At 38.9% G+C, this 25,011-nt stretch overlaps 1 protein-coding gene across 1 annotated transcript in view; it reads right to left on the bottom strand.

The window, feature by feature from the left end:
* tmem266 (transmembrane protein 266) overlaps positions 1–25,011 on the bottom strand; it is a 33,438-nt gene that overhangs the window by 3,575 nt on the left and 4,852 nt on the right. Inside the window, exons 3-9 of the mRNA XM_032583002.1 lie at positions 18,977–19,165; positions 8,156–8,310; positions 6,730–6,803; positions 4,291–4,347; positions 4,064–4,202; positions 2,425–2,540; positions 1,684–1,876 (exon numbers count right to left, since the gene is read on the bottom strand). Coding sequence (XP_032438893.1) covers positions 1,684–1,876; positions 2,425–2,540; positions 4,064–4,202; positions 4,291–4,347; positions 6,730–6,803; positions 8,156–8,310; positions 18,977–19,165 — 923 coding nt within the window. The remainder of the gene's footprint in view (positions 1–1,683; positions 1,877–2,424; positions 2,541–4,063; positions 4,203–4,290; positions 4,348–6,729; positions 6,804–8,155; positions 8,311–18,976; positions 19,166–25,011) is intronic.

Raw genomic sequence — 25,011 nt, 5'->3', positions numbered from 1 at the left:
AGGCTCTGGCTCACTATGTGATGTATAGTGCAGGCGTGGCACCAGAATTTTGATGAGGAAGGTGAAAAGATTTATTCCGAGGACACCAACACCCTTACACGGTTTGATGAATGTTTATTCTGTGGAGGATAAAGGAAGTCGTGCTACATTTTCTGCAAATTCTTGTCTTCATTTGCTAATTTTGTTGCCTCCAGCGGGCCAAATTGTCAAGTATTCTTTTTAAAGTCAACTAGACAAATTGTTCTGTTAAATTATATGTTGGACAATATGCAGAGGCAGTACTAATATCAGTTCTGCGCTTTTATGTCGCCAGACATAAAAGATCATGGCATCTTAACAAGTTTTTAACATTGCTCAAATCTGACCTGAAGTGTACAAAAAGCACACAATAGATTCCACAATGCTGTTTTATATCAAATAAAAATTAAGCACAAACAGAAAAGCTGTGGGTGGAAAAATAAGAACACCCTCTAAGCTTCCGTAGGATTTAGGAGGAGCAGTAGCAGCCTAATGCTGGTGTTTAACTACTAATTAACAGATGATTAGCAGTGTGACCACACCGATGAGAGCAGGAGTTTGGGCAGTTTGCTGATAACAAGAAGGAAACACATCAGCAACGACTTTATGACAAGTGCTGCTGATAGTCAATTCAACAAACTGAACATTAGAAACATTTAACAGAGTGGTGAATTTTCAGGAGTTGATATCCTTGACAATTCTGAACATGCACTTCTGAGAAAAAGTAAAAAAAAAAAAAAGATTATTTTTTATTCCAGAGTTTCAGAGTTAGCATGTTAAATATTACAGTTCATTACAGTACAATTAGATAAAGAAACCAGAAGTATCTGCTATGAAGGGTCACTGCTAAAGGTGTCTCAACAAGACTTTGAATCATAGTGTCTACTCATTTTTTTTAAAGCTCCTTTTCAATTTTGCCCTTACGTAATGACAGTTTTGAATGTGCTGTGCTTTTTTTTGGACAACTTAGATTAGTTTGAAATAATTCCGGAAATACATAAGGCCAGATCATGATCATTGTGTCCTGATATATAAAACACAGAGTAATCTTTTTATTGGGACTAGTATTGTCAGAATCAGGAAGAAGGCTTGGAGGGAAAATGTCTTCTAAAAGACCTCTAGAAAGCCCAAGAGAACTATTGTTCATGTCTACTTTAAAAGATTTAAAAGGTCCATCGGTTTGGAAGGAACATTTGCAGAAACTAATGGTGTCTTGGAGGTTTTCTAGGGTGAACTAACTTAGTTCTTTTTTGCTTTATGGCTTTCAATTGTTAACTTAGTTTATATGCCTGTCTATCTTTATAAGGACACACTGAATTTATTGTCACAGATTGTTTCACAAAATCTTCCCCACATTTTTTTTTTTTTACCATTTTGTCTCAGCAAACAGTTTTAAAGGCTCTGATTTATTTGAGAACAAAAGAATCACAAACAAATAACAAAGAAGTGAATATTTCTAATGTTTCAAATACGTTATTTGCAACCCTTTTTGTGGTATTACATATTTTTTTGCTGCTTGTTTAATGTCCACCCCAAACTTTACAATTAAACCTTTAGCTCCTTTCAAGATATTCAATTTCTCCACCATTTATTGGTGAATGACCATCTTTCCTCCTCCTTTAGTTCTCAGTAATAAACCACAGCTGGATGTTTTGGGCGGGTTACCTGCAGCCCCCCGAGGCGCCCTAACTTTGGCTGGTCTGTGATGGTCAGAGGCCCCCGCTGCTAACCCGTCCACCTCCTGGAAGCTGCTGCTCTCTTTCCCCCACATATGGTGGATCTGCATGGCGGCTTCACGCTCTGCTACCAGGTCCAGATCCTGCTGGGCGAGGTGGGCCCTCAGCTGTCTGATTTCAAACTGTAAGGAAGAAAATCAAAGGAAAAAGAGAACATATGAGGAATTTCAGCTTTTATTTTTTACTGCAAACAGTGACAAGGGATGTTTCTCAACCCAAATAATTTATTTACAGTGCTATGAGAGAGGGTTTGCCTCCTGATACAGTCCTTCAATTTTTTTCTCTTGGTTCGTTGGTTTATATAGATGTTTTTCTTTACACTGCTTTTTATATTGGGCTTTCTTAGCTTTATTTCCTATCAAAACATGTTTGATTTGTCTGAAACATTTCAGAGTGACAAAGAAAAAGAAATCTGCAAGGAAGTAAATACTTTTTAAACAGAAGGTTATATTATTTGCAGACTTTCCAAATGTGATAAAAAAGAATAATTAATTATATAATATAGAGCACCTTCAAACAGATGTCACGACCATAGTGTAATTTATTTTCTTGTTTGTACACACTTTGCCCAGCTGTGTAATAGTTTCTCTCGTGTGGCATTTTGCTGCCCTCTGCTGGTTTCACGCTGCTACAAAACAACATAAGAGAGATGAACTAAGTGAGAACTTACAGCTTGTTCTTGGCAGATCTGGGTTAGACGATCAAGCTGCTCCTCCCGCACTGCTTTAGCCTTCTCGTACTGCTGGATCTCCAGCTCCATTTCCACCTTCACTTGCAGAACATATGCTGGAAAACAAAACAGACTGATCTAAGATTTTAATTTAATTTGTGTAATGTTTAGTTAGAGGGAAACCTTCCAGAGAAAAGCATCAGATGGACTTAAAGCAATTCTGGAGTTGTAATACAAAAAGACATCATCTGACTGTCTGCATCTGACAGTTTATAGCACCAGTAATGCTTTCAGCCTCGTGTTGGGTTGGAGTTACATTTATGGACATACTGCAAATATTGGAGGAGTCAAAACTTTGCGTATACACAAAGCCAATATAAAGCACTGGGAAAACTACCTCCAAGATATTGTCATAAGTTTCTAAACGCAGTTCAAAAGTGGAGATGATATAATTTTGGAAAGAATTTAAAGTGAAGATGTTAACCTGGCGTTTGAAAACTCTGTAAGGTTTATTAACAAAGAAACAGAGTATAAGATGCTAATAATGAGCCAACAGACAAGACAGCCATCTTCAGTGTTTTACACCGCTGAGCTGAATGCACCCTAAGTAGTGGGACAGGTTGTTTTACATTTGAGAAAATGTTTCGACCATAATGTTGCGGATTACTGATTAATGCTGTGGCTGAGATTAATAAGCAAACTTTATGCAACCAGTCATAGCTGTTTTTTCTGCTGCATGTTTTAAGCACATTTAGCTTTATAGGTAACCTTGATATTACAAGTGGAAAAACAAATATTACACACAATTAATAATAAAGTCGATAATAGAATTTTTTTTTTCTCATTGGCGTTGCACCCAAGCCTGAAATGAGCCTGATGTTTATGTATTTCTAGATTAGTCTTATATTTGACAAATTTAACTTTCACAACTTGTAGAATTTTCTGGAATTTTACCCTGAAATATGTCTATACTGAGGGGTTCATTTCGTTTATTTTTCTCATGCACTTTTTGTGGCATGCAGTGAATGCTTTTGATTTTGGGAGTAAAAGTAGTGCTTTAGAATAGCCTTAAAATGTTAATAGATTAATTTAAAATAATAGCAATAAATAAGTTTTAAGTGGCAGCCATAGTCCCCGGGCCACCAGGTGGCCCCCTTACGCTGCTGAACTCCTCATACCAAACACTTGATCTGATGTTGATTATAACATAATTTAAAATTTGCTCCTACAGTCTCTGAATGGTGAATTTAGTATAGTCAAAAATTTCTTTACATTTTCAATAATTAATGTTTTTTTTTTGCATAATTGTCATCATTCAATGGAAACTGTTCATAGTTTGAAGGTATATTAACAGTCATTATTAAGTGCAAAATAAAAGAAGCTCAGGGCGCCATACAATATTTATTTTAACTCATCTTGCATTTCACTGAACAACCACACGAGGGAGCAACGTGTTTAGTTCTGTATAATCTGTGTCAATGAGCTTTTTGGAGCTTCACAGGTGACTTTTGATAAATGACACCTTGCCCATTATAAGGAAAAACTAAAACAAACAAATAAATCTCAAGACTCAACACAGCGAGTGCGGTGCATTATCTGTCTGAGAGGATGGAGGAGACGTCGGCCCCTCCTGGCTCACCGTCAATGATTCTCTTAACCCTCCAGATGCGCAGTGAGATAATGAGGCCGATGGCGTCCCAGGGGCTGCTGGGGCCGTTGGCCACTGTGGAGGCCACCATGGGGGCCAAAGAGAGAACGATGACAGCTCCATCAAACACCTGCAACAAAAAAAGCAACCCTTGAGTTATAACACCTGCAGAAAAAGAAGCCATCGATTCACTTCTCATGGGACACATGAGAGCTCACCTCTACTTTGTTCTCAATGTAATCCCATATCCCCAGCACCACAATCCTGAACACCGTCTGAGAGCAGCAACGAGACAGAAAAAAATGGAAACGTGGAGTAACTGTGGATATTAAACCCCACACTAAACACAATTTAATTAAGGCATTTTCTTAATTTCTCCAATTTACTGGACATAGTTTCACGTAATACAAGCAAAGCTATAGTATTTCATGTTTACTGCAATTTTGCTCCTTTTCTGCAACCTGAAAAGCCCTTTTAAAAGTTTTCATCAGAGCAGCATGAGCTTCCCTTTGTGCCAAAATCATATGAACGTCCTGACTGTTTAAATTCATTGGGAACCTGACAAAACATGTCAGTGTTTTTATAACTTTAACATCAACTTCAGCTATAAAAGAACTGTTTAAATAATCTCACTGCCTGTCTGTGTTTGTCCGCATACCTCAGTGTGTCTGTTCTTCTTGAGCCCATACTCCTGTCATCATGCTGTCTTGTCTGCTCACTAACCATGGCATTTTGGCTGCAGATGCATATATACAGTAGCTTGCATACCCCTTGGACTTTTTCGTAGTTTGTCATGTTACAAGTACAAACTTTAATGAGATGTGTTTGAATTTTATCAGACAGATCAACTCAAGGTGATGGATATTTGTGAAGTGAAAAGAAAAGAATACTGTAGTTTTAAGTTTATGTTTTTGCAAATTAAGATCTGGCAATCATTGCATACTTTGCATATTCCCAATTTAGTTCACCTAAGCTGACAGGCCAGGCAAGCAGAGAATTAATCTGAAATCTGGTAACTCTAAGGAGGTGCATAGATTCAACTCTCAGGTTGAAGAATCTTTTAACTGGGTAACAATTAGACATGTAAGTTGGAAGTCTGGTTTTTGTAGAAGAGCAGCAGGAAGAAAGCCGATTCAAAAAAGTCCCATTTAACTTTTTGATGCAACCGAGTGCATTGTTGTTTTAGGCTTTTAATTTCTAACACATTTTATTAATTTTTACAAGCATGCTATAGATATTTTCAGCAAAGTTGTGTATGTTTTTTTTATTTTGACATACTGGAACCAGTGTGGATTAAGTGGATGTATTATTGCATATTTGCACTAAAATATGCAAGTTGGAACCTACGAATCCAGATTTCTGATCCTGTTTAACTAAAAAGTATAAGATAAGGTTAGTAAGGAAATTAGAAAGATCATACCTCTTCTCATTTCTTTGCTTTGTTTTAGGCCTTTAGCCTAGGTTGTGTGCAAGCTCTGAGCCATTTCCTTACACCATTTTTACCATATAGAGAGAAATAGAGAAAAGAGCAGCTTTACCCTGATAGAAGATACTTAACCTATATCCTCCTCTACATCTCCCCTCCCCTCCATCTATTCACATAAGCTCTGAAGCATTAAGTTTGCTTGAGTGTGCTGCAACATGTATGGGGAAAGTGAAAGCTCACGAACGCCCGTGTGCTGATGTTGACACGAATGCAAAAATATGCAAGAAAAGCTTTTCAAGTACCAACTTTTTCTGTGCGTAGTTTTTGTGCAGACGTTCTAAGCACTAGCTTGTGTTTATCTAGCACAAACGAGAAATGAAAAAGACATATGAATATATACTGATGTACAATGTGGCTGTCATTATAGACATGAACCAACATCACACCAACTTAATAAAGATATAAAAGCTTAGCATAGACATGCAACCATGTCTTCAGCACTTTTGTTTTCACAATGCAAAACAGTTGGGTATCTGTAGGTGACGCTATTTTAATATCACCATTTTACAGTAAAAGCAATGTATTTAGTTTCATTAAAAGAAATGTAACAGTTTTTTTTCGATTTCTCTCTTCTTTCAGTGATTATGGTCTATGCAATATGGTGTAAATCACACAAATAAAACTGACAATATGCAGCTTAAAGGTAAAAATAACAGTGACGACAGCAACTTAAACCGATCTAGACAAGTGTTTGTTACATGCTTTATAAATGAAGAGAGTTCAAACGCAGACATATGGAACCTTATTGCAGAAGCTAAAGCTTTGGAAGTCAAGTGTAAGAAATGAAAATGAATGTGTGAAGAAAATGATAATCAATGAAGAACATCTGAGGTGTTGGAAAGGAGTGACACAGAAAGCTCTATCTGCACTTTAAACCGTCTTTGCTGCGGATCAACCAAATAACCTGAGACGGACTGTGCAACAGCAGAGACACGAGTGCTTTGGAAATTCAGTCTTCTTTATGTGAATCTTTATCAGCAGATCAGAGTACCAAAATGTGCTTGTGCAGTGAATAAAGGTACCGGGCATTTCAAAGCTGTTCCAGTATTGTGTTGAGAACCTGCTGGTGCATTTCATTGGAGCAACATACTGCACAGCGCAGCATTAATCGTCAGGTCACTGAATTGGCTGTAAGTGAGATTGCTATTGTGTTGAGCAGGCGAGGACTCACCTCAGTGAAGAACACAGAGAGGATAGCCAGGCTGATCCAGTGGATGATGCTGGCAAATTGGGATGCATTATTAACTGAGGGCATAAAACACAGTAACCTATTATTTTAAAAGACAGAGGGGCACATGAGCTAAACATAGGTGATACATTTCACTGCATCAAACATCAAGTGAAAATACCAGCGCATCCACACGTATACATCTCCAGATTGAAGCCTAAGGCAGCATCATACATATTCATTCACCACATACTGTACATGCACGTGTCTGCATCTTCCCCTCTATTCATCAGGCTACTTGCGGACGGCATCAAACTGCGCTCGGCTATCAGCAGAGACATTTGTCTTCACGCGCCACATCTCCCTCCATCTGTCTTTGTTTGCTGTGTTCAGTGATCTGTCCTATCGGCCTATTCATCTTCCTCCAAGTCCTTCCCACAATCCCACAAGTAGCAGACTCTGCATTGCTTGATTTCTTGGTCTATCTTCCTTCTCACATTTGTCTCTCTTGGTAATTTAACTGGTCAATCACTCAGTTAGTCCACTGGGAACACATTTTGGAAATCGGCAGAGGAAAATGGTCTGTCAGCATGTGAGCCCTGCAGACATAAGGCAGGGCAGACCTTTACCTCATGGAATGTGAGTGAGTCTTAAAGTACAATGAAATTTTGGATGTAGGAGCTTAGGATTGTTTTTTTTTGGTAGACTTTAGAGTTGTTCATAAATTTAAGATGTAGTTGAATTTGTGTCCCTGTGACTTAATTGTTTATATGTTTATAGTATTGGTGGCTGGAGATGAAATTTATAGAGACTTAGCACAATATAAAAGCAAACTTGGTGTTTTTGCATATCAAATACTTATAGCAACGTCATCATTGAAGGTATGCTGGAGTAAAGATAATGATCCATTATATGTTTAGAACATGTTTGACATTACATTTAGATTAATAAGAAAAATGCTCTAAATTAATCAAATAATTTTTAAGATATACAATATACTGCAGAATTTCAGTTACTCTTACAGTAGTACTGATAAAGAGTTGAAGAAAGTTGATGCTCGTTTTAGCTTAATATTTGCAAACAACATTATAATAAAGTATATTTGAATAAAATTTCCTTCTGTGCTTTATTTTAATCTTAATGTAGTATTCTTGCAGCTAAACCTTTATGCCAATGATGTCGTAATGAACCTGCCCCTTTGTCTTGTGTATTAGATCTATGCTTTGACCCAGTGCCTTTGAATAACAATCAGTAAACAGTTGTGCTGAGCAGACCACTTTCCTGTCTCTCCAAGGGCGTGTTGCATCCAGTCTAGACTGTTAATAATGAACAGAACACACCAACTTCATCAATATTACATCCTCAAAACCACACTCGCCATCCCCTCCGACGTCATCACAGCCACGTTATCTCGGTAAGCATCACTCACACTGCAATAGCTTGATGTCTATGAGCAACTCCACTGTCAGCAGCAGCACCACCAGGATGACACAGGCCACCAGGAAACAGTTGAAACCTGCTGACAGCAGGCAGACCTGCCACAGTGCCGCCCGGCGTCCACAGCAAGGCTTCAGCCAGTTGGACCTGGGAGATGTGGAAGAGATTAATAATATTTTAACAACATCAAAAAGTAACATCTGTGACAAGGCTGAATATCAAACACAAGACATGCAAAGAGACAGGACATGTGTGTTGGAAAGGTGGATAACCTATTATTACATCTGTCAATGTGTATTCCCCCCCCCCCCCCCCCCCCCCCCTCAGTTGATATAATTTCTTACAAAGTATGTTTTTCAATTTAAATATAAATCTTTTAAAACAATTATATTTGATAAAGTAGTGTTATGACAAGGCTCTTTTGTCAGATTTAAAGTACCTTTAAAAATTACAACCTTGAAATAGGCATCAAACATACTAGTCATTAAGCTCGCATTCTTTGTTTTAATGTTCTTTAATTGGTTTGATGTAATATTCTGATCTTAAATGTATTTTTGTTAACTGTAAGAAGGCACTATTTTACTTAAAAAATATTGTGATTCACATGCTGTACTGCTAAAATGAAAAATAGGAACACTTTGCAAAGGGGTTTTAAATGGAAAGGTGTGTGTGCAAGTCTTTTTTTACTTGGTTTGCTTTCAAAATGTAAATTCTCACAAAAAAAAATAGTCACTATCAGTTGTCACCTAAAAGCAATGTCTGTCTGATAAATAGAGTAAAAAATAAATAAAAAAGCTCCTCTTTTCTGCATCAGCTTCGGTTGAAAGAGGCAAAGAAGCGAACAGCCAGTTAAAACCAGAAAGGAAGGATGAAGGAGTAGGAAGGCATAAAAGAGGAAAATGCAGAGTTTAGCGCACAAGAAACAGAAGGCATTAAAAACAGACATAAATCTATCATAAAGAAGACAGGAAGAAAACTCACAGAATTTGTTAAAAATTTTTTATAGTTTATACTGAAACTCACCCAGTATAAACTGGTTGAGTCTATTGTGATCAAGAGTATAAACTCTTGGTCACAAATTAAATATCTCAAAGCAAACAATCCTTTTTGGATCTTTTCATCTAATTATGGAGCTGTAAGGTTAAAACAAAATCAAGCAGTATGATGAATCCTGTTTATTAATACTCTATCTATCTATCTATCTATCTATCTATCTATCTATCTATCTATCTATCTATCTATCTATCTATCTATCTATCTATCTATCTATCTATCTATCTATCTATCTATCTATCTATCTATCTATCTATCTATCTATCTATCTATCTATCTATCTATCTATCAATCTAATCTAATCTAATCTAATCTGTGGGAACATTAATAGAAAACTTATTCCGATCAGCTTTACAGTCATAAAAAAAATATGCTTTCTTTAAGTAGAGAAGAAGGAGAGGATACATGTACTTTATGACTGGAGTCATTTTGCTATTAACAGATCTAAACAGTCTATTGATCCTAAACCAAGGTCATCAGAGCAGCTGGAGTTTGGCCATGCCGTTGGTCCGTGCCAAGAAATCAAGCTGCGCACTCAGCCCTCCATAGCAACCATCTCTAGCTGCCAGTTCCTGCAAATTAGAGCCCAACACCAGGGGCGACAAAGAGGCAGTGAAGGGTAATGGTTCTTTCCCATGTGCAAACGTACTCTAAGGGAAAAATGTCAAACCACATTGGCTAAAGAAAATAGTTATTCATTAAGATATTTCATGCAGTAACAGAACATTTGTGGGAAAACTGTTAAAAGATGGAATGAGCAGCAAAGGAAACCCAGGCTACGATCTGAAATGCACAATTTAACTCATACTGTGTGAAATCATAATTCATTCAGACCTTTCCCAAAAGGCTGGCAGAAAAGGTATTAATTTAATAAACCTGTAAAGAAAAACACTGACTGGAAGCAGAGTAAATGGCATTGATGGATTACTCCAAGCTCAGAAACTTAATTTTAGGCAAATCTCTTTAAACCTTGAACACCCAGGACCTGAAGTATTTATGAAGAAGAGGGATTACTTTAGCGGTGGAGCAAGGCAAACAGAGAAAAAAAAAATCACCAGTTCAGGGTCAAAGCGGGGCCATTTTATACAGGCTACCCTTCACAGACTGCTCACAAATGCAAAGAACACAGATGCACAGTCTGTGTGCAGATAAATGAAATCTGCAGGGAGGCGCGCACCGTGCGAGGTTCATGAAGCCATCAGCTGAGCAGCTCATGCAGAGAAAACGCACTGAGGGACGATCGAAGCACGTCTAGCAGCAGCAGAGTGAGGGGATTAGATCATGAGACTGATCAATAGTAACCTGTGATGGAAGTGATGGCTTGCTGTAAATGATGCTGGCTGAAAAGCCGCTCCAGCTGCACAAAACTGGACAAAGACACAGAGCAGGACAACTGGCACAGGCAGAGTGGGTCTGGCTGCTCTGTTGGAGCCCCGTCTGCACAGACCTGACAGAGTTTTGGCTGCTTTACCAGTTGAGTTATACTCATCCTATCATATGGGGTGTCTCTTTCATTACATTGTCTCTAGCAATTAAGGAACAACAAAATACAAGTTAAACCTGTGAAGCAGTGACACGTTAAACTGAAATTAGAGAAGAAAGGGTTTGTTTTTGTGTAAACTTTTTGGTGAAGCAGGAGAAAGAGAGGCTGCAATCAGAATAATGACAATCTATTAAGTTCTATGGTACACCTATTATAAAAACACAAGTTAATATGTACAAATACAATCAAAGAGTAAACAATAGGGAAAATATTGTATTGTTTATCCTGATTTCAATAAACTCCAGTTGGAAATGTTTCCAAACCACAAAATAGATTATTTTTGTAGTCTTTTTACTTTTGTTGGTCTTCTTACTTAAATGTTTCTAATCATCAGAAAATAAAATATATATAAAAAAATGTTTTTATACTGAGACCATTTATCAAGGAAAAATATCCAAACCAACATGTAAAAATATAACTGCCTCATTGGTTTAATCCTGAATTAAGTGTGATTAATTCAATTGAATTAATCACACTTAATTCAATTGAATTAAGTGTGATTCAATTCGGCGTCTCAGGGGGGGGAAGCGGTGCAGCACCAACACTGTTTATAGTGGGGATGGTGTGCTGCTGACCTCTACTCGGGACGTTGTGGGCCGGTGGGCAGAGTACTTCGAAGACCTCCTCAATCCCACCAACATGCCTTCCACTGAGGAAGCGGAGCCTGGGGACTCTGGGTTAGGCTCTCCAATCTCTGGGGACGAGGTCGCCGAGGTGGTTAAAAAGCTCCTCGGTGGCAGGGCCCCGGGGGTGGATGAGATCCGCCCGGAGTTTCTTAAGGCTCTGGATGTTGTAGGGTTGTGTTGGTTGACGCGACTCTGCAATGTCGCATGGACATCGGGGGCAGTTCCCCTGGATTGGCAGACTGGGGTGGTGGTCCCCCTGTTCAAAAAGGGGGACCGGAGGGTGTGCTCCAATTATAGAGGGGTCACACTCTTAAGCCTCCCTGGCAAGGTCTATTCAGGGGTCCTGGAGAGGAGGGTCCGTCGGATAGTCGAACCTCGGATTCAGGAAGAGCAGTGTGGTTTTCGTCCTGGTCGTGGAACGCTGGACCAGCTCTACACCCTCGGCAGGGTCCTGGAGGGTGCATGGGAGTTCGCCCAACCAGTCTACATGTGTTTTGTGGACCTGGAGAAGGCGTTCGACCGTGTCCCTCGGGGAGCCCTGTGGGGGGTTCTCCGGGAGTATGGGGTACCGGGCCCTTTGATACGGGCTGTCAGGTCCCTGTATGACCGGTGTCAGAGTCTGGTCCGCATTGCCGGCAGTAAGTCGGGCTCGTTTCCGGTGAGAGTTGGACTCCGCCAGGGCTGCCCTTTGTCACCGATTCTGTTCATCACTTTCATGGACAGAATTTCTAGGCGCAGCCAAGGTGTTGAGGGGATCCGATTTGGTGGCCTTAGGATCTCATCTCTGCTTTTTGCAGACGATGTGGTCCTTTTGGCTTCATCAGATCGTGATCTGCAGCTCTCGCTGGAGCGGTTCGCAGCCGAGTGTGACGCGGCCGGGATGAGGATCAGTGCCTCCAAATCCGAGGCCATGGTCTTGAGCCGGAAAAGGGTAGAGTGCCTTCTCCGGGTCAGGGGGGGTGTCCTGCCCCAAGTGGAGGAGTTTAAGTATCTCGGGATCTTGTTCACGAATGGGGGAAGAAGGGAGCGGGAGATCGACAGGCGGATTGGCGCAGCGTCTGCTGTCAAGCGGGCGCTGTACCGGTCCGTCGTGGTGAAGAGAGAGCTGAGCCAAAAAGCGAAGCTCTCGATTTACCGGTCGATCTACGTTCCCACCCTCATCTATGGTCATGAGCTTTGGGTCATGACCGAAAGAACGAGATCGCGGATACAAGCGGCCGAAATGGGTTTTCTCCGTAGGGTGGCTGGGCTCTCCCTTAGAGATAGGGTGAGAAGCTCAGTCATCCGGGAGGGACTCAGAGTAGAGCCGCTGCTCCTTCACATCGAGAGGAGCCAGTTGAGGTGGCTCGGGCATCTGGTCAGGATGCCTCCTAGACGCCTCCCTGGTGAGGTGTTCCGGGCACGTCCCACCGGGAGGAGGCCCCGGGGAAGACCCAGGACACGCTGGAGGGACTATGTCTCTCGGCTGGCCTGGGAACGCCTCGGGATTCCCCCGGAGGAGCTAGAAGAAGTGGCTGGGGAGAGGGAAGTCTGGGCCTCCCTTCTGAAGCTGCTACCCCCGCGACCCGACCTCGGATAAGCGGAAGAAGATGGATGGATGGATGGATGGATAATTCAATTGAAATCAAATTCTAAACTACTTTATTGATCCCAAAGGGAAATCAAATATTTTTGTAATTCATATTGCCCAAGACTTTCAAAGAGTTGTTGTAGATGCTGGACAGGAACATTGACATCATTCAACATCATTCCCACAGTCAAACATGGTGGTGGCAGTGTGATGCTCTGGGCCTGCTTTGCTGCTTCAGGTCCTGCTGTAAATAAGGCAACCGTAAACTCTACTTTCCAGCAGGAAATCCTGAAGGAGAATATCTACTAGCTAGTGACCTTGAGTCTTCCTGCAGGATAATATGAAGGACACAACTAAATCCAGTTCTGAATGGCTCAAAATAAACATAAAAATGTTTTGTAATAGATAAGTCAAACTCTGGGCTTAAATTTGTTTGAGATTCAATGGTATGACGTAAAACAGGGAGTTCATTCTTGGAAAGGTGCTGCTGCCAAAGGTAACACAACCAGTTTTTAGATTTACTAAGTGACTGTTTTGTCAGAGAGGATTTGTTTGGTTTGAATAACTAAACCTCCTTTATACCTCAACTCACCATTAAAAGCTGCTTTTCATATTTACTAATATGACTTCTGTATCAAAATCTGTGAGAAAATCCGACATATGCAAGCGTGACTACCAAAGAACTAAAAAATAAATACTCCTTTTCCACTGAATTATACTTTAAACTTGATTAGTCTCAGAGCCTATGCTCTAATTCAGGTGCTTTACATTTTTCTTAAATAAACGAACATTAGGACAGTCTTCAATAGAACAACTTTAGCCAAATACATTTTAAAAAAGATCCTTCTTGACTCAAGTTTTCCGTCTCCTTTCAGTCCCCCCGGTTCTGATAACTATGAATCCCTGTGGTTCCTTGAGTATAAACTTCAACCAATTCACACCAATCTGCTGAACTCAGCAGGCTCGGGCAGAGGAAAATGGGCCACAACTGTGAGCCTGCAGGCTGCTGAACAGTACAGGTTGGAATAGTTTGTCTCTTTCAGACTGCTCAAGCAGTCCATGTCTGCACCTTACTATTAATTTTAAGGAGATATTTTAACTATCTTGCCATCTGTCTACATATGAATACTCCTCCCTGTTTTTAAGAAAGGGACAAGTGATTTGGAGACAAACTATTAGGCAATCTTTATCCTGTTAAGCTTAATATTTCCTTTTCCGTGTAACCGGAGCTGAAAAACTGTCTTCTATCACAGCCAAGATAAGCAAATACACCCAGAACGAATTCCAGCTGATGATAAAGTGTGATGAATGAACTGATTAAAGTAATCAATTGAAGGTTTTGGAGATTGACTTTCTTGCTGCTATAAATCTACAGCTTCATGCACAGGGGAAATAAAAGTAACCGTAAATTATCCCAGCAAAAAGAGGTGACTGACTGAATACAGTTGCCAATAGAACAAGTTTGGGATCCAGCATGGCGCCCATCGTCCCTCTAATCCATCGTTCAGCACAATAGCAGCACTCCAGTGGTTTTTAATTACAACAAGGAGTGATTGCTTAAATTGCCCATCTTAGAACAGAGGACAACCTAAAACAGGAAAGCCTGTACCTGACTTTACTAGAGAAATGAGCTACAGATACTAAACGGAAACAAACAGGAGTTACAAGCACAGACGAGCAGACAAGCTGCTGCTGATAGATGCTTTTTTCCCCACTAGGACTTTGTTCTCGTCCTGAGAGAAACCCATAGTTTGCATATTTGTGAATATAAAAAACCCCATCAAAACTTGACGGTGAAATGTCATCTGTTGTGTTACGTACAATGCCAAGCAGGAGTGACAGTCTGATAAAAAAAGCCTTGTGGTTGTTTGAAAAAGAGTCGTTTTAGACATTCATCAGACACATAACAGGTACAGTAAGGATCTGGTTCCGATAGCTATTCAAAACATGTGCATCATAAGTGACACATCATACACATACACATACACAAGGTTTACCTTGCTTTTTTCTTCTAATATATAAAGCAAAATAATAGCTCAAAAACCAATGAACCATTGTTCATTTTGAAACTGAATGATCTCCCTTAATTTAATGACTGCTGCAAACAATATTTTGCTTACTTTTGGCAGAAATTATAAGCAAGACGGAATTAAGAAAGAAAAGATTGCACAAAGTCAAATAGAAAGAGATGTCTAGCCCATGATTTAGGTAAGCAGTCACACAGAACACAGCAAGTAAAGTAAACTATAATAATGGAACGTAAATTGTAGATAGTGACCATAATTTTTTGCGTCACCCAAGGCTGGATCTCAGTAAATAAAGCAAGAGGTCAGGAAGCAGTGACAAACATAACTCTACGGAATGCACAGGAAAACGCCACAGCGATTGACAGATTGAGATCATGCAGCATGCAACACATTTCTTCATTGTGTCATTCCTAGGATGGCACACAGCTTAGTCATGAAGGTATCCGGTGGTTTGACTGATAACTGAGAGCATGAAACTGCAATGACAAGGCGTCTTGGAATGCCTGTGACCAGATAATCAGGAATTTCATTACCAAGGTTCATTGACTTACTGTAACACATGGACATTGTAGTCCTTAAATACTTCTTAGCCCTCTATAATTAGAGCAAGAATATATATGTTTTTCATTTAAGAAACCAATGCAGATATTCACTTTATATAAAGCAGCAAAGCTATAAATCTAAATAGATTAATAATAGTACAATATTTTATTATTATTTAGTCTGATCATGTTATAAGTTCTGGTCATCTCTTTTACTGTGCTGCAGGACTTGGGCCAAAGACGTCGGCAGACTCAGCAGGAGGAACTGTTGACCCACAAAGTGAAGTAGTACTTAGGTGCGAGTGCAAAACTAAGTTCACCTCACGATCCAAAAGCTTGTTCTTATCAGTGAATGACATTGTTGTGTAGGAATTTAGGAACAATGTTGATCAGTTAATAAAGGGTTTTCCATCAGCAGTACCTTGCTGCTTTTTTTTTTTTTTTTACCTTTTCAGTCCTGTAGAAGCAGTTTTCCCACACATAGCCTGTTCAGTTTGGCTTCATTTGTCTTTAATAATTACCATGTGGAATTTTACTTATTTATGTCTTTGTTCACCTAAGGTAATGTTAGATCGTTTCAGAGCCTGGGAAAGACCAAAAGATTCGAATAATGTCTTGTTATAAAACCTATCGAGATGGAAAGTCCATCTAAGCAGACAGACTCGGTAAACTATTTATCAGAAAAAAAGCTAAGGGCAAAGACACTTAGCCTGTTGAAATACAAAGCCTAAAGAGACAACCCCAGACTTGCAGTTGGAACAGAAATGCAACTGCAATCTACAGTGTTGACTCAGAGGGTTTAATACAAATACAAGCCACATATTTCCAAAGGTGTGTAGAGTAGCTAAAAGTGTGATATTCCTCAAGAATAAGTGAAGTACAGTAAAACTACTAACAGTACCTTGTTATCTAATGGTTACTTCAAGTATATGTAATTAGTCACTACCCAACTAAATTTTATATATACAGTATGTAGCTGCATCCACTTCATAATTATTTACCACAGAAAATACATTGAAGTGGGTTGTAATGTGACAAAATATAAAAAGTATCAATGTCTTTGAATAGTTTTGGAAAGCACAATGACCTTTATGTTTACAGTCAAGAGACGTGCAGTTTTTGATTACACACTGCTAAATCCCACAGGGGCCATAAGTTTCACATGGTGTTACACCAAAGCTCTCACTGGGACGATAAATTGCAAAGCTGTCGGATTGTTCCCTTTGGTTCACCATTGCTAAGGACGTGTGTTTTCTATTCAATATGTGAGCAAGACAGTGATCTGAATAAGACAGAGGCTGGAAGTGGGTGTTTTGGACAGGACCCATCTGTCCCTTCCCTCCGTCCCACAGAGCCTCCAGCTTCAACTGGGCCAAACAGGCAGAGTCCAGTCGGCCATCGGCTGACCATGTTCGTGCACCAGGGGCCTCGACGGCGAGATGCCGAATGCTCTAATTAAGCTTATGCTGTTTGTCTACTTTTCTGCATGGATGCCAACATCACAGCATGCCAGGAGGGCTGTGAGTCACGCTTCCTGACTCGAAAGCCACAGACACTTGCTTCCAGGGGTGCTTAGGGAGGGGTGTATCCTGTCCTGCAGAATGCTGGGACTGCAGCATGGCATTATGGTGAGAACAAAACAACACAAGGCCAGAACAAGAAGGCCTTGTGGGCAGAGAAAGCACCACCACAAGGCTCTGACATTTCAGGATGGCTGTGGTGCTAACAACACCTTTTGTTTTCCGCCGGTTATCGAAATTGTGAACACAAACCTGTGTGGAGGAGAGAAATTGCCCTGTCATTAAGCTACAACGAACACATCAGTGGAGAAAATGCCCATTTAACATGGTGACACTAATGCATTTATTTTCAGTTATCGTCATCTTACAGACTTTATTGTAAAATGAGGCATGATTCAACATGGCAGGTATAATTACAAAATGCAAATATGAGCAATGGGGAGAAGAACAGCAGAGCTTTTCACTGGCAGGGTAGATTAAAGATTGCAGTAATTGCAATTCTGCCATAATTAGAAATATAGCGCTTTGACACAAAGAGCAGACATGGTGGCTCACACACAACATCTCTGATATCTTCTTAACAATGAGCTCATATCCATAACATTAATCAAGACGTAATTGCATTTCTAGTATTTTTACTTCTATCAAACTACTTATGGATTATTATCATGTCACTAACTTATTTGCAGCTCTTTGATATCTAAGTTATGCGGAAAACTAAGACACTCCATTGAATGTTCAGGTTTGTGTAAAGAAATACGGTAACACTTTATTTGAAGGGGTGTGCATAAGACTGATGCAACACTGTCATAAACATGACATAACACCTATCATGAAAATGAAGGAGTCTTCATTTTCATGATAGGTCATTTTATGACATTTTATGACCGTTGTCAGTTAATAATGACACTTCTAATGCAAAGTTGACAGATTTAATAAACTTTTAATGCAAGATTTTAATTTAACTTTTTTAAAGTGTCTTTACTTACCAAATAATGCACCATGGAAATGCACCATTCTTTCTTGTTGGATTGGTCTTTGTCTTCTTTCTAGGTCCAATTCTGTTTCATCTTTAATACTTTTACAGATGATCTCATATTTTTCTCAAGCACCCTCTAGTACATGGCTGAATTTAGGGTGAATTTTATGGTGAACTGGCCAGGTTCTGAAGCTGCAAAGCATCCACAAACCATGACACTTCTCCCTTCATTATCACAGCTGGTATGTAGTGTTTGCTGGAATGGTGTATTCGATTCTAATATGTCATCTGTCCTTGTACATTAATATTTAATCAGTCCTAAAACGTTGACAGTAGCAATTTTCTTCCTGATCTTTGTCTATGAATTCTCTCTTGTCAACTTCAGTCTGGTTTTCATGGTTTTCTTAGAAAACAAAGGTTGTCTTCTTGCACACGTACAGTGAAAGTCAAACCTGCACAGCCTCTCTTTGTAGAGGCATGCACTTTCATCCAAACTGTAGCAAAATTCTACTGTAGGTCCAACGACGACACTTTTAGGTATTTGAAAACCGCATTTAACATCTTGCAACCTGCTTTCAGGTGACTTGCTTAGACAAACAGACCTGAGGATGTTGGTAGTTGTTTTGAAGGTTCTTCACTTGGAGACTATTTTTAATAGAGTTGAAAATTACGTTTTTTGAGACTAGTAAAATCCCTCACCAGGTTCATAAGCTGTGACAATATTCTTATCATTGGCTCCCAATGTGATGCACATTTGGAGGCCAATGTGTGAGAGATTTTCTCACATGGCAATGATAAAAAAGTGTGGCGCTCTGTGTAGTTTCAGAAGCATCATGTTTCTTCAAGGGATTTACACCTCAGTATAACAATGGTGAAACTAGTGTTTCAGGTTTAACATTATGTACACAATACGTGGTTTTATGAAAATAAATACACTCGAATCTGATTCCTACCCATCCCTGTTGTCCTCTTCATCAGGGTTGGAGATGAGCTGGGATCCAGCCAGAGATATGTCCAGGGCCGCCAAAGGCAAGTCTCTGTAGGTGAAATTGACTAGCTGGACTGGAGCCACGCACTGGTTGTCGTCCTCCACCTGTTGGGAGATGACCTCCAGATCTGAGGCTCCACCCTGGGGAGGAGCTCTGTGACACAAAAGATAGACCACAACCAAAGCAACAACACAGTTAGGGTGCAGAATGAGTCATATTACATTTTTTAGTTGATTAAAGATTAACTTAAACATTTTGTATTTAGGTTTTCAACATCTCCAGTGGGATGGAGATCATACCAGTGATTGTTCATGAAATTCAAGGTTGAACTGTAGTTACAGTAAAATAAAATCATACCTTGACATATTCAAGGCTCTTGGTGTATCAAAATTTTTAGAGCATACTTCAAGTTTTGTTTTTGTTTTAAATGTGGCTTAATTTGTGTTGAATAAATAATGACATGATAGTATTTGTTGTGGGTTTGGTTTTCTAAAAATTAGACTTCCTTTTGCAGATATATTTTTAATGTTAAAGCCATAAAATTGAAAGTGGGTGTACTCCACTATTTTCGACTGTATAAATGTTGTTAATGCAGACTATCCAAATCCAAGTTCTACATAATACATAAAAAGAAACTCCAAACATTAACCAGATAAATACTGATGATCAATGGAGACTTGTTTGTGGGACACATAAAGCGAAAACATTTGCCCAGAGCGCAATGATAATCTGACATACATGATTAAATGCCAAAAATGCTATAAAGACAAGTCTTTCAATTGAAGATTCAGCATGACTTCTTCACAGTACCATTGTTAAACAGTCACGCTAACTGGACTGCTTACATCAGTTGACCAAAACCGAGAAATGGCATTGCACTTCTTTCTCATTCAGAATTATATATATACTGTATATATATAGAGCTTCCGCGAGTAATTTCTTTTGGCTACGTAGGTTATGAACTTTCGACTAAAAAATGAACTGCAACTTGTAAAACATGCAAGAAGAGAATATCGGATGGAGATGCCACGACGTCCAACTTTGTCCGGCATTTGAAGCTTCACAAAGATCGGTAGGTGGCACTTTTCTTTTGCTGTAAGATAGTTGACTTTAGCTAACTTCGTGTTAGCATGTGTACTCCGGGTTAAATTGGTGATGATTTACCATAAATCCGGTCCTTCAAATGCCTCCACAAATAATGTGCACCGTGTTAGCTCAGGAAGCCGGTGGATAGTGAGCGGGGCTCCGGAACAGAAAGCAGATTCTGGACCTGAACACGGAACAGAGTCTCTCTGTCCCATCATGATGATGAGCCGGGTCTAGTATCATCTAAGGATGGTTGGTGTATTTGAAGACATCTACGTTGGAAAATTATATTGACAATATATTGTTTACTGCAGTCAGTGCATTAAGTCAACTGTTTTTGACTTAATGCACTGACCGGCGTGACTGTCACATGTCGCACAGAACCCATTTCCAAGTAGTATAGCTTTGCTGGGAAAAAAAAAAAAGACCAAATACAGTGACTGTCCCAAATAAATTTTGTGTTTAGAATATCTGTCCCATATTTACGGAGGACTGAAACTAACATACTTAGAAATAAAAGCAGAAAAATAAATGCACCAGACCTTCCTGAGTTTACTTGTGATAACTTCATTTATACTTATTTCATTTTTTGAAAACTATGATTGTTGTAGTGTTGATGTTTATTTATGAATAGAAGGAGTAAACTGAAGTCAAATGTAATTCATGAAAGGCTGTAATTTATTTTCTGACATCTGTTTACTTCTGACAGATTTGAAGAATACCAGATGAATAAGAGGATCACAAATGAACCTCAAATACATATTTTAAAAAGAACAAATGGTCTAATATTTGAATTTTATGTATAATTGCAAATTATTAAAAAAATAAAAACGACTCGACTGATATACTGTATACAGTACAGACCAAAAGTTTGGACACACCTTCTCATTGAATTCAATTAGAAAGTGTGTCCAAACTTTGGTCTGTACTGTATGTATACTGTATATATACTGTATATTTTTAGCTTAATCTTTTTTGAGATGTAAGCTAAACTGGGCAGAACCCGGCAAAGTATCGTGAACTTGAGTACATAGAGAGGACTGCAATCCGAGTGGCTCAGCCAATAGAGAGCAAGGATAAGTCACCCTGGAACAGCAGACACACATTGCTTGGCAGCAATCCCAGAGCAGCCAGCGTGGGGACATCAATAACTGGAGTACTTATCAGTGGAGGAAGGCATTGATTACAAGACAGGGAGAACAAAAGCCAAAGGGGTTGGTGAATTTTGCAACCTCTGTGATAGAGGTGAAGCAGTAGGGAAACAACTGGTTAGAAGATGATCACTGAGCAGACTGGAAAGGAACATTCGCAACATGGCAAATCAGAAATATTTGCTTCTCACACTTAGCTTATTGTTTAGCCCTCGCAACATGAAATGCCTGAGCCTTTTTCTTGTCGCCTCTTTTGTAATGCCAGTGGAGCTATAATTGCATTTTTCAGCTCGAGGGTCAAACATAAACAAGGCACAAAATGTGCCTTTGCATCCCAATTTTATCCATGGAGCTGGCACCTCTGACAAGCTGCAACAAGGACACTAATCATTTATGACAGACACAAACTGTTTGGTGCATCAATATCACATTTTTAGACAGTCGTGGAGAAGGCCAGGAGCAATTGTGTGCGGAGCCCAGGATAAGATGGCTAATTGCCATCCTGAGGTGGGAGCAGGCGCTTCCCATCTGAAGACATTGTGAAGCAGTCTGCTCAAGGCTAGGCTGTTTTCAGAAATAAAAAACAAAAAACATTACAGCAGTGAATGACACAAGAAATGAAAAAGGAGAGCGTGGATGGCTTCAGGGACAGGGTGTACAAACGATATGCCTGAGCACCTTAAGCAAGAGGTCCTAATTACAAACGTAAAACACATTAAATGATCCTGTTGTTACAGCCATGTCAGAAATGTTCTCATTTGTGACTTGTGGTTTCCCCAGAAATAAAGTGATTCATTTGTTATTCTAGAATGTTTTTTTTTTTTGTGGCAAAAGCACAAATGATTATATAAAGATTAACAACTAAATTCAACTCAATGTTGCAGCAGTTTGTCCTAATGTAGCAGGATCCATGACTAATATCCTTAATCTGCAGGGGACTTACTGTGACCAAAGAAACTAATCTAATTTTTTAAAAAAGACAAAGGAAAACAAACTGCACAAATCTAGGTTGCATCCGAATCTAAAAATCTGAAGTATCCATGTATTTGAAATGTAAATCTTTATTTCTTCTTGTTGGAAATATCTGAAACCCCTGAGAAAAGAGAAAAACACAACCATGTTTTTTAAAATTTTTTATTCATGCATCTAAGTTTAAAAATACTTAATTCAGTGAGCAGTTTATATTGGTATGAAAATTTACATAACCTTTTCAGCTTAAGCAATAATCATGCATTGAATTAAATGTGATAATGTTAAATATAAATGTGAACACAAAAATTGAAATACTGCTCATTAATATGGGAATATTGTCCCAATCTCGTTGTCTCACAAAGCAAAGTCTAATTACTGTCAAAGCTATCATCATGAGCTCTGAAAGTGGAACTACAGTTCACCTTTAAGAGTGGTGAACTGTAGAGTTACTGTGCAGTGAAAAAACTGTTTGCCTCCCTTACAGATTTTTTTTGTTTTTGCATTACTGGCATATTTAAATATCTGAGGCCATTAAGCAGCTTTTTACATCAAAGATAGTACTGAGTAAATACAACAAAATGCTTCAAATTATCATTTTGTTTAAGTAAAAAAAAAAAAGAAAAATGAAAAAAAACTATGTTAACTATATATCTGTGCCATAACCAACAAGTCTGTGTTGGACAATTGGCCACTTGTTGCACAACAATGACAATCTCATACAAAACGGTTTGCATTTGTAGTTAGAACATTGTTGTAGCTTCTTATCTAGGCTAAAAGTACCATACACATTACATTTAAATATTCTATATTTTTTGACAATAGGAAACAAGGAAAATCATTACCAACAATTTATTTGTGTGGCTATTGGCTATTTATATTTTGGTTTCTGTGAGGTGCTGCCATCAGTCATGTAAATGGCCTCATGTTTAAATTAGTTGAACTTTTGTACATTTTATTTCATTGTAACTGCAAACCTTTTCTTTTCTTTTTTTGGAGTGGAAGGTGATGACGAGGGAGAAAGGAATGTGAATTACTAGCTCAAAATAATTTCATTGAGAACTTAAAGAAAAATGACGCATGATTTAATTTCTCCTCTGCCCCCCCCCAAAAAAAATTAGATAAATGGATTTATATTGAGTCCCTTTTACACTAATAATTAATAAAATAAAATAAAACTCAGTGCCACCAACTGCCTCCAAGAGTTACAAAATTAGCAAATAAAGTCCACCCGTGTGTTATTTAATAGAACAAATCCAGCTGTTCTATGAAGGCCTCAGAGGTTTGTTAAAGAAATGTAAGACACAAATAGCACAAGTAAGACCACAATGCACAGCAGGCAGGTCAGGATAAAGTTGTGAAGAGATTTAAAGCAGACTTAGGCTATAAAACAATGTCCCAAACTTTGAACATCTCACCCAGCACCGTTTAATCCATCACTGAACAAATGAAGAGTGTGTCAATTGCAAACCTACCAAGACATAGCTGTTCACTTAAACGCACAGGCCTGGCAAGGAGAGCATTTATCAAGGAGCTGCAGAGATCTTCAGCTCAGAAACAATAAATCTGGCAATAAGACAATCCTGGTTGTTCACTTCACAAATAGGTTAAAGAGTGGCAAGAAGAAAGCAATTGGCAACCATTGGAGTCAGCATCAAAGCAGATTTCAAAACAACTATGTTTGTAAAATATTAAATAAGGCTTCATGCAAGACCTTAAAGCTTTTCTTACCACTGTCAGTATTTTATTAAATGTTTATTTACATCTGATGTAACCATTTATGACCATTGAGTCTTTAGTGGTTATTCACAAGTAAGACTTAGTTGGTCTGAACTCCATTATCAACACCTTTTGATAAAGGCGGGCCTGTTCAGTGTGACCTGGTGGAATAGTTGTCTACTGCAAAAGTGAAAAGGTGTGATATTAGCATTTTTTTTGCATTTCTAGCAAATATAATTTTAAAACAGTCATATCGTTAGAGACAGTTTATCTTGCTTGATATGCCATTCTGTTTGCAAAATTTGCTTCACTAAATATTTTGAGTACAGACCTCAGACCGATGATACAAACAAGTATCAACTTCTACATAAATACCCGTTGAATGCAAAATTGGTCATGGAATAAAATATTGGGGTTTTTTTTAAGGAAGTTTTCTAAAATAGCATTGCATGAACCACAATCGCCTTTTGAGATTGGAATTGGGTTACAACAGCAAAAACAAAACAAAACAAAAAACCTTGGAACTCAGATTGGCATCTAGCTCAACTGTTCAAACCAAACTTCCGTTTTCTAAAGTAAGATTGCAGATAATTTGGCGAAATTTAAATATTCTTGTTAAAAAGCAGATGCTATTGATGCATGTATTTGGTGGGAAGTCATTTCCACAAGGCTGGGTACATTAGTTTCCTGTCCTTACTGTCATCTAAAAGTGTAGAACAGGCTATGGGACATATTTTAAATAAACTAAGGGGCTCAGATTATGTACGCACATACTTTCTGCTCAGTGGAGCATGTGGAGGAATGATAATCTGTGTCACTGAGGAATTTGTTGCAGTACCATGAGGGCTTGACACCAGCAAATACTTAACATTGTGTCTTTAAGGTAGTGTCCCAATTAAAGAGATGGCATAATAGATTTGTAAGATCTTTTTTCCCCACCACCTCACCTTGTTCTTTGCTGTGAATTCCTTTCATGATGCAGGTACCTTGAGCTTGTGAAGCACACATGACTTCTCATTCTAAAGTTGTTTTTAAACTTCTAATATCACTCTCCAGTCAGTTTCCAAACTTTAT

This window comes from Xiphophorus hellerii, chromosome 2 (genome assembly GCF_003331165.1).
Source record: "Xiphophorus hellerii strain 12219 chromosome 2, Xiphophorus_hellerii-4.1, whole genome shotgun sequence".
Taxonomy (NCBI): domain Eukaryota; kingdom Metazoa; phylum Chordata; class Actinopteri; order Cyprinodontiformes; family Poeciliidae; genus Xiphophorus; species Xiphophorus hellerii.
Note: the sequence above shows the minus strand (reverse complement) of the source record. Positions and strands in the feature narration are given on the sequence as shown.